At 41.2% G+C, this 17,475-nt stretch overlaps 1 protein-coding gene and 1 pseudogene across 2 annotated transcripts in view; both read left to right on the top strand.

Annotated features, from left to right (window-relative positions):
* TNPO1 (transportin 1) overlaps positions 1 to 17,475 on the top strand; it is a 230,386-nt gene that overhangs the window by 202,784 nt on the left and 10,127 nt on the right. For both annotated transcript variants that reach the window (XM_040341460.1, XM_040341459.1), the window contains exons 19-20: positions 5,264 to 5,359; positions 16,314 to 16,389. In XM_040341460.1, the coding sequence (XP_040197394.1) occupies positions 5,264 to 5,359; positions 16,314 to 16,389 (172 nt within the window). The remainder of the gene's footprint in view (positions 1 to 5,263; positions 5,360 to 16,313; positions 16,390 to 17,475) is intronic.
* On the top strand, positions 180 to 298 carry LOC120925374 (annotated as a pseudogene).

The following is a 17,475-nucleotide window of genomic DNA, read 5'->3' as shown; positions in this document are numbered from 1 at the left end:
ATTGGCATCACGCAATCGGTCATCTCTCAGTTTTGCATGCAAGTCCTGGGCCTGTTGGTAGCCTCCTTCGAGGCGGTGCTGTATCCCCAGTTCCACACTTGTGTCACACGGTGATTACGGATGCCAGACTCACGGGTTGAGGGGGTCTCCTGTCGGCTCAGGTCGCTGGACTCTAGGGGGACTACGGCCACACCACCCTGAATGCGCCCGCTCTCGTCTGATCTCGGTAGCTAACCAGGGTCGGGCCTGGTTAGTACTTGGATGGGAGATCGCCTGGTAATACCAGGTGCTGTAATTCCTGTCTACCGATCATTGTCCTAGTTCTTTGGGCGATCAGGTTATGCCTTTCCTCATGGTCGAAGAGGTTTGCAAGGTCGTCCGATCTGGATTCAGCCGGACGACGCCACGGCCGTGGCTTCGGTCTACCATCAGGTATACTGGCAGGCGGACTACCGGAGTCGCCAGATGCAGGACCAGGGAGACTGGTCTTTGTACTTGAAGGTTTTTCAGCTCCCTTGCAGGAGGTGAGAATCACAGGGCATGGATCTCCTGCCTGCTAGTCTCAACCGCAAGGTGTCGAAGTTCATGGCCAGGTCTAGCAATCCTGTTCAGACGGGTCAGTATCGACTACTTTATACCTTTCCTGCAATGTAGTTGCTTCCTTCGGCTGCTCCACAGAGTCGAGGCTAAGGGGATCCTGTTTCTAATCGCTCCAGATTGGCCTCGTCGTCCCTGCTATGGGCGCCTGCTGGTGGTGGTACCCTGGCGGTTGCCAGAACGGGAGGTCCTTCTGTCTCAAGGTCCCATACTTCCTCTTGTTGTACAGTCGCTGGCTTGCACGACATGGCTATTGGAAGCCAGGTTTTAAGAGACCAGGGTCTGTCCGACTCTGTCATCTCACCATGCTGAGGGCATAATAGTCTTCTTCTAGGAAGATCTACCATCGTACCTGGAAGGCCTACATCTCTTGGTGCGAAGAAATGGGGTGTCGTCCACGGACGTACTCTGTGCCCAGGGTCCTGCTGTTTTTTACAGCTTGGAGTGGACCTAAAAATTACCTTAAGCACCGATTGAGGGCAGATTATTCCCTGGTGGGTACCTTTTTGTGCAGGGGGTTTGTCATATACTTCCCCTCTTGGCCACCTCTTCCCCGATAAGTTTTGACTCTGGTGCTCTCGGCTCTTCAGGAACCTTCCTTTTGGAAACCGAGAGATTCTTCCCTTGACACCATCTCGGAAGGTGGCATTTTTGAGATTAGCATTATTAGGAATGGTACTGGTGGAATGGGCACCAACCTTTTCAGCCAAAAAACTTGAACAGCATGCACCCATATCTTCTACTTTAAAGCCCACAAGCTTGTCCCACAATCCACCTGCAAGTTCTGGTGTGCAGTGTCTCCCAGACCTCTGCATGAAGGGTGCACGCTCACTTTTCAGTGGAGGAATATTTGTCAACCTTTCCAGGAACATGGACAGCTTGCATGTTGAGACCTCTTGGCGTAGGAGGTAGTATCCTAAGGCTACATAGTTTTGTTTGCAGCACCCTCCTCGGTTTCCCACCTTAAAATTTTCTGTTATCACCACACAGATTAACGCACCAGATTTTTTCCGCCGACAGACCTAAGGTAGGGGGTATAACCAATTGCCCTGCAAAAGGGAGTAATCGATTGACGATGGTATACCTTTAGAAAGAGGAGGATCATACAGGAATATATGATCAAAAGGGAAGAGAGTCAAAAGCGAATCTGTGTATTTTTGGGTCGCCTTCACAGTTACCAATTTGAAGATAATGAACTATTTCTGCAGATTTAGTCTTGTGTGAAGATTACAGTGAAGGGTAGCTTAACCACTTAACCCTCGGACCATATTGCTGGTCAAAGACCAGAGCACTTTTTGCGATTCGGCACTGCGTCGCTTTAACTGACAATTGCATGGTCGTGCGACGTGGCTCCCAAACAAAATTGACGTCCTTTTTTCCCCACAAATAGAGCTTTCTTTTGGTGGTATTTGATCACCTCCGTGGTTTTTACTTTTTGCTATGATAAATATCCCCCAAAAATATATAAAAAACATTTTTTTTCCTCAGTTTAGGCCGATACGTATTCTTCTTCATATTTTTCTTAAAAAAAAAAAAATCGCAATAAGCTTTATTGATTGGTTTGTGCAAAAGTTATACCGTTTACAAAATAGGGGGTATTTTTATGACATTTTTTTTAATATATTTTTTTTTTTTTTTTTTTTTTACTAGTAATGGCGGTAATCAGCGATATTTTTTTTTTTCGGTACTGCAACATTATGGAGGACACTTTTGACACATTTTTGGGACCATTGGAATTTTTATAGCGATCAGTGCTATAAAAATGCATTGGATTACTATACAAATGCCACGGGCGGGGAAGGGGTTAAGTATGTTCCCTGAGTGTGTTCTAACTGTAGGGGGGTGGACTCACTAGGGGAAATGACTGATCTTCTGTTCATACATTGTATGGCCAGAAGATCAGCGTTTCCCTCCCGGTCCCCGCTCTGTAACGAGCAATCGCGGGTGCCCGGCCGCGATCGCGCCCACCGGGCACGCGTCGAGCGGGGCGTGCACGCACCCCTAGTGGCCTGCGCGAGAGCCAACGTTGTATTACGTGCTCTCGCGCAGGGGAGCCGACCTGCCGCCGTAAAACTACGGCGGCAGGTTGGCAAGCAGTTAACAGTGCCCAGCAAAAACTGCTTTTATACTGCCACAAAATAAACGTAACTCGTTGTATCCTGGGGGGAAAAAAAGATTTTTAGTGAGGTTTGCAAAAGATGTAAGCGATGATGGCAATCCCCCAGAATATTTTAGAGTCCCATATCTTCAGCAAGTGCTTGCGCACAAAATTGTTTATGAAAGTCAGTAGTCGTCAATAGGACCGTGTCCATCGCCAGGGGCTTGATCAGGTATTTTTCGATGCTATTCCACAATGGAGTGTTGTAAGTTGTATAATGAAGAGGGGGTGCCGATTTGTGCTGCAAAGTAGTAAGTAATATGTGGTATTGCTATTTCTCGTTCTAAAATCTTGCCAGATTAATCTCTTGCATGCTGTTGAATGAATCCTAATAAGTGCAAGGGACCATTAAAAGAGAAGACCCTGAATGGGTACAAGAGTTTATGAAATACCGTCCATTCCCAGCCAATATATTCTTTTTTTCTTCCAGGATTCAATTATATCTTTTTGTTTTAATAAAAAAAAAACTGTGCAGCTAGCTGAATGCAAAGCCTTGTAATGTGTGAATGGCTCCTAAATGGGGAGGTGAGAAGACACCTGACAAAAGGAAAAAGTATATTTGGGAACTTGGACTTTTACCTCCTGTAAATGTAACATTTAAGGCCATGGATTTTGAATCATTAATGCGCAATCCTGAAATGGCTGGAAGTCATTGAGGATTTGATTAAGGTTTGGAAGCGAGATTGTGGTAGTAGTTAGAGGCAAAGGGAAACAAAGATCTGCAAAAAGGCAAGCCTTTTGTTGGTATCTGGCCACCTCTATGATTTAGACATCCAGGTTTTCCTTAATAGTGAGGGTCAAGGTTTAATCACAGGGGAAAATTATTTGGGGATAGAGGGCATCCCTGTATCATACTCCTAAGAACGGTAAAGTGAGGTGATCCAATCCTTCATGTTGTATAAATGCCTTGTGGTTGTCTATCACATAAGGCCTTTAGGGACTTCTGGACTGGCCCAGGCAGATGTTGAATGCAACCTGGTAAGACTCCTGTTGGATGCTTTGTTGGCTCTGCCAGATCATCTGGATATTTTGTCTCGAGGACCGATTTGTCATCCTGCTTTGTTTGCTGCCTTTAACATGTTTTGAGAAATGGGCATCTCTGAATCTAATTTTCCTTGATGCTATGAGTTAGGCCTTTCATTAGGTGTGGAAGGGATACTTTAGGCGCAGTGTCCCAGAGCTCCCACTCTAGTCGTTTTCCTTTCCTTCCTCCATGTGGGTCTTTACTTGAGGTCCGGTTCCTGTCATTTTTATTTTCTATCTTGTTTCAGAGACAGACCCACTTCTAAGACCTTATTACAGTCTTCCATGTAGCTCCCCCTATTTGTTCCAATGTGTTAGATCTGAATCTAGTTCTCTCTGCACTTCACAAACTGCTGCTTGAACCGGTCAAACATTCTTCCTTCTACTCTCATCCTTAAGTTGGTGTTCTTTGTAGCCTTCACCTCTGCAAGGCGAAAGTTTAACTTGCATCTTTATCCTAAAAGGAGCTTTTTCTGCTTTTGCATGTTAACATGGTGTTGAGGCCCAGGACTTCCTTCCTAAGGTTTTTTCTGCCTTTTACCTCAACTGGCTCCAGTGGACCAAAGTAAATTTCCCTCCAATCTTTGGATGTGGTTTAGGCTGAGAGTCTATTTCTTGGCCATTGCTTCTTTCAGAAAGTGATTCCCATCTTCATCCCAGATGGTCTCTTAAGGCTCCGTTCATGTCCAGGCATCCTGGATCGTGGTCAGAATCGTAGTGATTCTGCATGTGAACCCGAATCGCTGCAAATTGTGGGGGCGCCCTTGCTATCTCTGTTGCTTCCAATAGCACCCAGATCACTGCGATTTTGCTGCGATTGCTGCCCGTCAAATCATGGTAAAGTTGTGCAAACAGAATCTCGATACGCCTGTTGTACAATCGAAGTTCCCAAACTACTTTTGGGGGATGGGCGCAATGCGATTCTGTTTGTACGATTTTACCGTAATTCGTCAGACGACAATCACGGCAAAATTGCGATGCGATCAGGGTGCCATTGAAAGTAATGGGGATCGCAACCGTGTCATGTGATTAGCAGCGATTCCTCCCACAAACAGGGACGTCTAGTTGTGAATGGAGCCATAAGTATACATGTGCTGCTGCTTCCATTATCTTTATCTTTATCTCCCCCCCCCCCCAAAGGTGACATGTTTTGTGTCCCTCCAGTGGATAAGAAAGAAAATAGGATTTTTGTACTTATTGTAAAAATCCTTCTATTGGATTCCCTTGAGGGAAATCTGTTCCACTATGCTGTGCTTATGAAAATACTCTGTGTACTGCTTTGCTACAAAACTGGCATGCATGCTGGTAGCTGAGTTGTTCTCTGACTGGCCTACTGCTTGCCATTGTTCAATACTCCAATATAACCTGAAAGTGAAATACCTGTGTCAAATCAATTTTCCTTTTATTCCCCCTATTGTGAATGCAGTAAGTGTCTTAACTAAGAAGCCTGTTTTTATTTTATTTATTTTTTTATATATTTTTTAGGACTTGAAATGCAGCCTTATGTTCCAATGGTGTTGCATCAACTTGTAGAAATCATTAACAAACCCGGCACGCCAAAGACTCTCTTAGAGAATACAGGTACCCTATGCCAGCTGTTTGAAGAGCGAGTGAAACGATTAGTTTGCTTTAAGATGTGGGAGTTTTCTGCTTTTTATACTTACGATCACTTCTTCAAATGCCAAAATGTCTACAAGCCAGACTTTTTACAGTTCACTACATTTAGCAATTATCAAAAGAAAATGTTCTACAATGCTGTACAGCCTAGGGAGAATTAATGAAGCACGCTTTGTATTTTAACTCTTTCACTGCTTTTTTTCACTTTGTTTTATTTACTCCATGTGGCCAAGCCACTTTTTCCTAAGGGAGTGTTGCCTTCTCCAAAATTGTCTAGAAAAAGGACAACTTGGGCCCCGTACACATGGTCGGAACGAACCGATGAGAATGGTCCGACGGACCGTTTTCATCGGTTCACCGCAGAAGTGGTCTGATTTGTGTACACACGATCAGTTCAAAATCCGATCGGGTCAGAACGCGGTGACGTAAAACACACGACGTGCTGGCTGAAAAAAAACGAAGTTCAATGCTTCCAAGCATGCGTCGACTTGATTCTGAGCATGCACAGGTTTTGAACCGATGCTTTTCTGTACTAACCATCGATTTGGTCCGATCGGGCAGCGGTCCATCGGTTCGGTTTTGAAGCATGTTTTAAAATTTTGGACCGAAGGAAAACAGACCGATGGCCTATACACACGGTCCGTTTGGTCTGATGAAACTGAACTTCGGTTCATTCTCATCGGTTCGGTCCGACCGTGTGTATGGGGCCTTAGGCATTCCTCATTTCCAGGTCAGTAAATGGGTTAAATAAATTCTGTTTTCCAGGTGACTAAAACTTGACACCAGGAGAGATTTAAATTTTCATGCATTGGGCCACAAGGGAACACCATTTTAAACCTACACCTAGAATGCATATGTAAAGCGATTGTGTAACACATATTGGGGTATAACCACGAAAACGCGAGTGAGAGGAATAATTCTAAGGCCATCATTTACAGTCATCTCTAAACTGATGAGCTGTAAAAATGTTAAAACCTTGCCGATGTGCAATTACTACAATATCGTAATTTGTGGTAGTTTTGTAGGCGTATGGATTTTAGAGGTCAGACATAGTTGATATTGGCTTGACACAGTCTCCTCTTTTACAAATAAAAAATTGATATTGTGTTTTTGTGCACTAAAATGTATTGCATGTTTTCTGCAAATATTGTATCCTTTCTGCAAATTTTGGTTTGATAAAGTTAAAAAATTTCAACTACCATCTTTTATTCTACAGGTCCTCTGCTTTCTGAAAGTGTGTAACGTATTTGGTATTTTAAGTCATTTTCAGGCCAAAAAATGTAATTTTAACAAGTGAGGGAAAAACAAAATTGGTTCAGCACCTAAAGAGTTAAAGCTCAGCTACAACCAAATAATTTGTTCTATATTTAGTTTTGGACTGAGTGGGGAATTTCTTGTTTGTGTCCTTGATGGCAAAGTTTCCCCTTCCTGTCAAAACAGGAAGTGAAAGAATTCCCTTTTATTGCTTTTCTCATTTTTCGACCTGCTGATATAGGGTTATGAACAGGAATTTAAGTATTCTTACATGTCTATCCCAAAAATTAATGTTTGGCTGGAGTTAGGCTTTAAAGCTGACTTTCAGGTATGGGTATTTTATTGTGTTTATTGGAGTGTTTTATGCAGGGGGCTGTGGAAATTTTTTTTCCCTGAAACTTCCCTCTTAGGGTGCGCGTTATACGCCTGTGCGTGTTATACACCAATAAATACGGGTAGTTACATTGGTCCAGCTTGGACTAATGTAACTATGTATACCATACCTGGCTGATGCTATTGAAATCAGGAAATCATTGAAGTAGACACTGCTAATCTAGTGATCTCCACTTGCTTCTGTGGCTGGGCTGAGGCATTCTGAACACAGGAGGTTGGCTGCTTAGCATGGGCACCATTCAGAGACTGGTTTGCATTTTCTGAACGAATGCAAAGCCTTCTCTGATTGGATGGGACAGAGAGGCTGGCAGATGACAAATAGCATCTGTGCTAAGTGGCCGGCTGCCTGTGTTCTCAATGCAGCAGGCCAGCCGCTCAGGATACAGAAGCAAGAGATTACTGGAGTAGCTGTGTCCAATTTAGTTCCGGTTTTCAGGGGCCTCTGCTAGGTATGGCAAGTGTGTGTGTGTGTGTGTGTGTGTGTGTGTGTGTGTGTGTGTGTGTGTGTGTGTATATATACACACACTCTATTGCTCCAAGCTGCATCAATGTAACTGTAAAAATGTACCATATCTGGAATTCATATTTAAAAAGCCAGAGAACTTTTACTTCCTTTGACAACTATGGAAACGGCTCAGAAATGATGGGTCATGCTGCCTTGGGGTTTTCTACAGCTCTACTGTAATGGACTGGACTTGTGCATTTTAGCATCTTTTTATCAAATAAGAATTTAAAGTAGAAGAAAGGCTAAAATAAAGCTTAAGGCCTCTTTTCTCCCCTCTAACATGCCTCATACTGTTTGCAATAAATGGGCACCCCCCACTTTGGAGCAGTCACATAATCAGAGCTTCCTTATGCTGTGCATCCGTGAGAGGCTTGATGGCAGTACTGAATTCACCGCTGTAATGTTATCGGAGGGGTAGAGAGTAGCAAGCCTAGCACTGACACACAGCACACACAACTTTGTAGGCACATGGCCGCTCTAAAAAACAAGAGGGGGGGGGGGCATTTACACTGTTGTTTGTTGCAAGCAGCATATTTATTAATTGGGGGGGACAAGGTATTTAAACTGTTCCTTTTTTAGCCTTTACTTTAAATGATGATCAGAAAACTTCCACATTTACAAACTAATGTATTTTTGCTGTATGTTATAAGCTTTAAAGAGAATTCCTGTATATACGGAAGCTCAATGTTGTCCGTTACAGCAGGGTGTTTAGCCTATGAATTGTTTAATCCTGTGTAATTGGAGATGGTGTATAGCAGAACTATAATCTCCAAGTCATAGTAAGGAAACAGTCGATAAATACAGCAACATAATTGTAAGGCTCATATACTCTTGTATTTTTGTTTAGTTAGTTTTTGTATTTTCTTTTTATAAATGTTAAATGTGATGTTCTCTTTGACTAAAAGTTCACTGTGGGATGATAAATGACTTGAGAGAAAACAATATGTGGTAAACTTTACTGACTCATTCATTTATGCGTGTTGGGGCATGAGTTATTTGAGCTCTCTAAACAGGCTTTTTCTGAGCAGAGCAGTTAAGATTATCTGGTAATATGCGAACAGGGCCTGGAGCTTCTCTTGCTGTCTGGAAAAAGTAAGTGTTCAAGGGCAATATTTCACATTTCACCAGACTAAGGCTGGCCATACATGTTCAATTTTCTTGTAAAATTTTCCTTTTAGATTTACCAAAAACATACAAGGTTAAAACAAAGCAACTTGCCAATTAGGCAGGCCCTTGCACTAAGGTAAATCTAAAGGAAAATTGTACAAGAAAATTTAACATGTATGACCAGCCTTAGATTTTTTTTTTCCCCAAAATGTAGAGGTTTAGTCCTAATCATAAAGAAAATGTATATTTGTATGCGATATGCAAGCATATAAACCATCCTTTGAAGTTACACTCACCTTGTAGACACAGCCCAGGCTATAAAAGACCAACCATGCTTACCTTTCCAGGGGCCCTTCAAATTTCTCCACTGCAGGGTGTGAAGCATACCTGCTCCTCCCACTGTATGGGAGGACTTGGGCGTGAAGCATACCTGCTCTTCCCACTCTATGCTTTGGTTCCACCCAATTCCTCTTATGTCACTGTAGGACATATGAATCTGAAGAAGGAACCACATCATGCTACCAGGGGCGTAAGTATCTGTCACACCTAAAAGGTGCTGTGGTAGTTCACCCGTATGGGATGTACGGGTAAGCCAATGAACTGACCGTGTGCAGGAGACCTGCATGGCATGAGCGATCTGCTGATAGCTGGTGTAATGATTTACAGGCACCTGCAACAAAATCAATTATAATTGCACTTCTTTTTTTTAACCTGCAAAAAAGGTGCAATATTTTTATATATATACATATATATATATATACACACATATATATCATCTCCATTAAGAGAGAAAATGGAAGACCAGGATTGCCTTGCTCTGTTTGTTGGTCTTCTAAAAAGAAAAACCCTTGGAATAATTCTGTTAAGGTGATGAGGATGGGGAGTCACCATTGATGAATGAGTAAAATGGACTTGTTTCAACACAGTTGAAAGTTATTGTTTGTTACATGTGTGCAGACTCCATCTACTGGATGGATAGAAGACCATGGTTATATATAACCTAGACTACAACAAAAAAGTTGTTTTTATTTGCCATGGCTAATGTAAAATAAGCGCAAAACTACTATACACTTTTAAAACATTCTGCAGTGCCTGCCCAGTTTCTTATACAGCATTACTGGCACAACAAAAATCATTTCATATGAATGCTAAAGTTCTTTTCGGTAATGTAATGCGTTTTTGTTTGAAAATGTTTTCTGTAAAGTATGCTGAAACCCTAATAAATTTTAATTGGATGGATATTGGGGTACGCTCAGCAAGAGCTCAAGCCACATAATCCCTTGGCCTGCATTTACACTGTTTGAGGGGACAGTAAAAATGCGTATCCAAGCTGCGTTTTTACTGAATTACCTCCAAACCCTCCCCGTAATGCTACAAAGGCAACTAAGAAGAGTACATATCTTGTGGCCATGATTCTTTGCAGTGCAGCAAAGATGATCTCTGCTAAATGTGACCCATTTAACTGAATGGGGGTGCCCCACAATGCAAGCAGTTGCAGTGCGCTAGTGCAGTGTTTAAAGTTGTTGTAACTCCTATTGATTAATTGTACCTATAGGTAAGCCTATATTAAAGCTTACAAATGGGTACTGTAAATATCTCCTAAACGTGAAACCATTTAAGAAACATTTACTGTATATGCAGTTGATGATGTCATTGGCGCATGCACTCTGAAGGAATGGCCACCTGTGCCGGTATAACGCATCAGTCGAGGGCTTTGTTTGCAGGTAAGTTTCACATAATGTGCTAGTATGCATTGCATACTTGCACATTATGCCTTTACTTTGCAGGTCGGTTAAAACCGATAACGAATAGGCCATACCGTTGCCTCCTTACCACCTGCCAAATGTTCTCTGAAGAGCAATCCAAATGCAGATGCACTTCGCAGAGCACTTCTAGTGTAAACCAGCCCTTTTAACCCCTCCCTCAATTTCCTCTACAGAAAATGGCAATAATATGTAATACAGTGTACATAAACAAATACACTTTCATATATCCATGCTCCTTTCTTTCGTATTGTGGCTTTTTCAGGCTGTGCAACCTGTGTCCCTGTTCCCGCACTGCCATTTTTGATTGGTCCTCCCCCGGCTCACAATATTATACTGTGCATGTGCAAGATGGAGCACATAACGACATGCACCAAAAAACATTAATCTTTTTTTATTTTTTTTAAGTCTTGCAAATGAGTTTAGTTCCATATGAGAAATGAGATCTCCTTGAAGGCACTAGTGATTTTACCTTCCAATGGGACATCTGTGTGCCTAGGGCTACTTCACTAGTGCCTGTAGGGGAACAAGAAAGTGAACGCAAGCGAGGTAACTTGAATTCCTGTTTTTTTTTTGAGGATTTTACATCTGCATGCGGAAATGAAGTTTAGTAAAAGGATGAAAAGATCCGCTTTAACTGGGTGTATATGGGCTTAATTTCTCTATGCCCCCAGACTGTGCTTTCATAGATTGGTTTAGAGCCTATTTCTTTTGTTTATTTTGGCTTAAATACATTTTTACCTGTGATTGTTGGAGTGAAAGCACAGTCTGGGTGCATAGAGAAATTCACATCAGCATGCAACTGTGGCTGACCCTAAGCAAGACCATACAGGTTTCAAAATAGTTTTTTTCTTTACACACAGTGCATCTGGAAAGTATTTAAAGCACTTCACTTTTTTACTTAAATTCATTATTTTTCTCAAAATTCTACAAACAATACCCCATAATGAAATTGTGAAAGTAGTTTGTATAAAATATTTGCAAATGTATTAAAAAAACAAAATTAAAAATCACATGTACAAAAGTATTCACAGCCTTTGCTCAATACTCTGAAGCACCTTTGGCACCAATTACAGCCTCAAGTCTTTTTCAGTATGATACTACAAGCTTTGCACACCTATTTATGGACAGTTTTTCTATTCTTGTTTGCAGGACCTCTCAAGCTCCATCAGGTTGGATGGCAAACATCAGAGCACAGCCATTTTCAGATCTCTCCAGAGATGTTCAATCGGAGTCAAGTCTGGGCTCTGCTTGGGCCAATCAAGGACATTCACAGAGTTGTCCCATAAGCACTCTGTTATCTTTGCTGTGTGCTTAGGGTTGTCCTGTTGGAAGATGAACCTTTGCCCCAGTCTGAGGTTCAGAGCGCTCTGGACAGGTTTTCATCAAGGAAGTCTCTGTACATTGCTGCATTCATCTTCCCCTCGACCCTGACTAGTCTCCCAGTTCCTGCCACTAAAAAACATCCCCACAGCATGATGCTGCCACCACCATGCTTCACTGTAGAGATGGTATTGGCCAGATGATGAGCAGTGTGTGGTTTTTTCGAGACATGACGCTGGCCATTCAGGCCAAAGAGTTCAATCTTTGTTTTATCAGACCAGAGAATTTTAAGAGCACTTCAGGTGCCTTTTTGATAATCTCTAGGCAGGCTGTCATGTGCCTTTTACAAAGGAGTGGCATCTGTCTGGCCACTCTACCATAGAGGCCTGATTGGTGGAGATGGTGGTTCCTCTGGAGGTTCTCCCCTCTACATCAAGGTTCTTGGTCACCTCCCTAAGGCCCATTTCTTACCGATCGTTCAGTTTAGCTGGGCGGACCACTTTAGGAAGAGTCCTGGTGGTTCCAAATGTCCATTTACGAATGAGGGAGGTTGTTGTGCTCACTGGGACCTTCAATGCTGCAGAAATTTTTCTGTACCCTTCCCCAGATCTGTGCCTTGATACAATCCTGTCTCGGAGGTCTACAGCCAGTTTCTTGGACGGCATGTCTTGGTTTGTGCTCTTGGGACCTTATATAGACAGGTGTGTGCCTTTCCAAATCATGGCCAACCAACTGAGTTTACCACAGGTGGACTCTAATCAAGTTGTAGAAAGATCTCAAAGATGATCAGTCCAAACAGGAGGCACCTTAGCTAAATTTTGAGTGTCATGTCAAAGACTGTGAATACTTGTAAATCGGATTTTTCACATTGTCATTATGGGGTATTGTTTGTAGAATTTTGAGGAAAATAACGAATTGAATCCATTTCGGAATAAGACTGTAACAGGGGGAAATGGCCCAAAATAGATAAAAGTTTGGCCGTCCCCGCTGAACCAACCAAATTGCGGTCTATCTATCTATGACCAGCTTTACTGTCCACCGCTTTCTGCAATATAACAGGGGTCCTATAGCGATTTCTGTACTAGAATAATGTGATACAGAGTGTTGATGGGTTATGTTGACTTTTGTGATTTTTTTTTTTGGGGGGGGGAGAGAAGCTTCTGTGTTAGATCGATGTGGCAGAGAGCCGGTATGAGAATCTTTGGCAGACAGAGTGGGGGAAGGAAAGGGAGATCTTGAAGATATTTGCTTAATGTATAAAGGTGATACTGACATAGCAGAGTCTTCATAGGTGATGGCAAACACCCCACAGTAAATTTACTGTCTGCATAATTCCATGCTGCTCTTGGGCATTGCAGTGATTGTGTAACTTTGTGAAGCAGTGTTTTTTTAACCACTTTTTTTTAGATGTCTCTTTAAAAGCGGCGCTCCAGTAATTTTTGTGTTTATTAAATATCTGCAGCTGCAAAAACTATAGCTGCTGACTTTTAACAGACAATCACATGTCCCAGTATCCTATAATGTGCTCGCCTTAGCTTTTCCTTCCCTTGGTCTTCTGGTGCTGGCATCTCAACTGTCGACACCCAGGTGTGACAGCTTGCGGCCTCCCATTGGGCGAGCCACAGTTTTCTGGGACATATGACATGTCCCAGAAGACTACGGGGGGGGGGATTTCCACTCGGATCGCCTGTCAAAACCAGGTACTCTCTAAACCCCCCCCCATTTGGTGAATAGGATGGGGGGTCTTAAAGTGAAACAACCCCTTTTGGGTGGAGCTCCGCTTTAAAGATTTGCTTATGGAACAGTATGTGTGTGTGAAAAGCAAATTACTGGAATATTTTAGCTTAAAATACAACTCAAACTAAATTATTTTTGAATTGGGTGTTTGGTCCTTTTATCTGTATCCCCTTTGGGAATACTTTTATCTCACTTTCTGTGCAGACAAAACAGGAAGTAAGAGTGGAAGCATCCCCAAGTGGAAGACACAACCATTAACTTTTGATTTCCCTTCATTTTTAAGGGCAGTTAGTGATTTGTTTAAGTAATGATCCCACATTGAGCTTTTAAACTGAAAGAACATCATCTGCTTTTAATTGCATGCTGTCATCAGACTGTTCACAAATGCCTGTTTAATGGGAATGTTGCATAGTTTGTCACCTGAACATAGGTTTTGTTTTATGCTGCTTCTATACAGAATTGCTGAGTTTTTAGTATTTGTTTTCTTTGCTTACAGAGTTTTTAAATTATTTCCTGCATCCCCTCTCATTTCTCTTGTCTGGACAATTAAATCATCCCGAATGAGAGAGCACACCTAAAATGCACAGACTGAATCAAAATTATATGATGCCTAAAAACATTTCATTCTTTTAATGCTTGGAAAAGCTTTCACATTTTTTACACTTTCATTTTGGCTTCGTGTTTACTATGGTTTCCTAGTCTCTTTTCCCTCTGCAATAACTTGGCTTTTGATAATGTTGGTATATGTGTATTCAAAATCCCCATCTTATGCAATGTGTGAATTGAACATGGTTAACTCCATGCAGGGCAGGTATACATTGTACCTGCCACAACACACATGCAAGCTGGTTTTGGAAACATGTAACCGGTAACTGGGGGTCTACACTTTTTTAATGCATTTAGTTTTTGGGAAGTGTTGAGTGAGCGCTGAACAACCTGTGTAATAGCCAGTTATGGATTAGAAAGCTGTCAAAATCCCTTTTTGCCCTGCATTTAATGATCTGCCTGATCCTATTGGAATCACTTTCCTTTGCAAATCCAGGAACAAAATATTTTTAATGGAATTAAACCGACCAGTTTAACTTTCTTGAATGATAACTGTTAAATTTGCTAGTATGCTTATGTTGGCTCTTCGTTGAACCGTCAAGCGATCAGATAGCTGGTGTCATAACTGAAAACGCATGTAGCATCATGGATACTGCAGATCAGAGGCTAAGATAGAAGCTTCCTTTGCTGTAAGTGTAAAGGATGGGATTGATTTGTTCTGCTTTAAAAAATGAAGCTTATCAAACAGTCTCTAGTCTAGATGTATTGACCCTTTTTTTTTTTTTTTTTGGGCTAAATTCAGTAAGGGGGATGCAAAGAGACAAGTAACATGGCATTCAATCAGCTTCTGTCTTTCATTTTCAAAGTATAACTGAACAAGTTAAAATTGAGTATAATAACCAATCAGCTTCTGTCTGCTGCAGTTTGAATACATTCTCCCTAGTATTCTTCTTTCCTCTGCACTAAGCTGAAGCTCCAGTGTAAACTACAGGAAGCTTCCTTGCTATGAAGATGGTAGGGCAGGGGTGGTTGCAGTCCAAATGAAAAAGGAGCCTGGAGTGGTTCTACCACTCCTAGATACATTTTAGTGAGTGTTGCCACCTTAGGTAAGAGAGCATGTTACTGGCAGGTTTACCAGGTGGAAATAAATAAACGCCTGAATAAAGGAAACTAGTGCAACTACCATCTAAGGGTTGGTAAGCTTCTATATATAAATTTTTGTTCTTGAGTTTAGATTAGCTTTATCTCCTCACCCTGAATAGTGTTTGCATAACTCTTTGGTTGAAGCAGCCGCTAGCGATAATGCGGCAGGCTGGTTCTACCCAAGTTGATCAGTCAACTTGGTTTATTTAGCCTGCCCATTAACGGTTTGAATCTTGGCGGGTTCAGCAGGAACTAGCTAAGATTTAAACCGTGTTTGGCCGGCCTAAGTTGTAAGTTTCAGTGCACTTGCTAATCTGAAATAAAATTAAAAAAAAGTAGTCTGTAAACAGGCTTCCCAAAGAGGTCAGTGTGCTCCTAGATTTACCTGATTGGCTCTTGATTCTTTCTTGAGGCCTATGTGTTAAAGAATAAATTCAGTTTTTAACAAAAAATAATGCACATTTCTTTGTAACATGTTACACCCTGAATATGGATGTAAAATGTTACATAAGGTGAACTTATGAGTTATAAACTCATGGCTAGCAGAAAACAGATCAGATGGGGCTTAATAAAATGGTGCCTTGGTTGTGGCCCAGCTTGGATTGTTCAGTCCTTGATTACATTCTCAGTAATGGCAGTACAGTGACATTGCATGTGTTGTAAAAAGTGGTGACTTTTGATTATTAAATGGATAAAAAAAAAAGATTTAAGACATGGATCAGAAGCCTAGTAAATAGATCACTGACGATATGGAACGTTAGAACTTTTATGAGTGGTTTCGTCCATAAAAATATAAAACATATTTTTTCCCCATATTTATGCATTTAGTCTGTCAAACAAGCAAAGTAGGCTCTGTGTTTTAGGTGTTCTCTCATATTTCCTCCTTCTTCATTCCCATTGCCTTCCCCTCCCCTCCAAACCTCTAACCTTCCTCAGATGGTTTTGTCATGTGTCGCTACCTTTGCAAAGGCAGTGCTCATAAACTACACTAGTGATATCTTATGTTATTATCATACACAGATTCTGTTTTCTGTTTCTGAGTTATTTGTTGTTTTTTTCTTTATTTTTTTTTCTCCTCCTCCCCCCCTCATTTGCTCATGTCTTGGTTGGCGTTTGGTGGTGTATAACCGTGATTGCGTTGCCTTAGCAATAACAATTGGTCGTCTTGGTTACGTTTGTCCTCAAGAGGTGGCCCCCATGCTACAGCAGTTTATAAGACCCTGGTGTGTATTCTTCAATCTTTTTTTTTTTTAATTCATTTCTCTTCATGTTTTCTTTATAGTTCACATCTTTGTGTTTTTTTTTATTTTTTTTATTTGTCAGTTATTACATGAAGTCATTTGTCAGCCATGTGACTAATCTTGTCCTAGGTTTCGTCAATTTTTTTCTTTTTTTTTTCTTTCAAACATTGTCATGTAAACTGTTACCTATTTCTTTGTTGTGGCTAACTAATTGATGATGCATGGGAGCATGGGATAAGATTGTCACATGCTTGCTGTGTCTAGAGCTTGTTGTATACAAGTATACCTGTAGTCTAGACATTGGAGGGATCCATTTTGTGACTGTTGCCTCTGCTGAACTAGAAACTAGTGATATCTCATTGTTAAAATACATTATGGAGCCCTCTTCCATGAGTAAACTACAAGTATACTTAAAGCGGCATTAATTGTGAATTGATAGAAATGATGCATGCACATATTCTGCACGCCAATGAATTATGTCTTACAATGCAATAGTTACATTGGCGACTTTCCTGAAATATATTGTTTTTTTGTGGTGTATATGGCAGTTTTAAATATACAATTAAAATTTTTATTTTGTTAAATTAAACATATTAGGCAATGGTCCATACTATGGGGACTTTTGTTAAAAGGAAGACATACACAGGCAGATGGAACCACCTTAGATTTCTCTTCTTTGGCCGCCTCTTGTACAGCAGGGTTGACCATCAATGTTGATGGTCACATATGATAAAAAACATAGTCGATTAATGTCCCCTTAAAGACCAGAGATGTAAAATCACATCTTTCTCCTTGTTCAGATGATGTCCAGCAGGTAAAGGTCAGTGGCAGATTAAGTGTGTGCTGGTTAATGGCAGAGTTGTTGTTAAATTATCCTACTCTGCAGATTATCTGTATGTGAATGGCCATTTTAATTGTTTATAGTGAGAGATTTGCTATACCATTTGTATTTTTCTGAAAATTAAAAGAAAACACCAGCACTACAGCAACTTTGTATTAGGGTTTTAACACCTGCTTCTATATCTTTTTATTTATGTTATTGTAAAGTTGAGGGTAGTGTAACTTGTC

Source organism: Rana temporaria, chromosome 1, assembly GCF_905171775.1.
Source record: "Rana temporaria chromosome 1, aRanTem1.1, whole genome shotgun sequence".
Lineage (NCBI taxonomy): Eukaryota > Metazoa > Chordata > Amphibia > Anura > Ranidae > Rana > Rana temporaria.
Note: the sequence above shows the minus strand (reverse complement) of the source record. Positions and strands in the feature narration are given on the sequence as shown.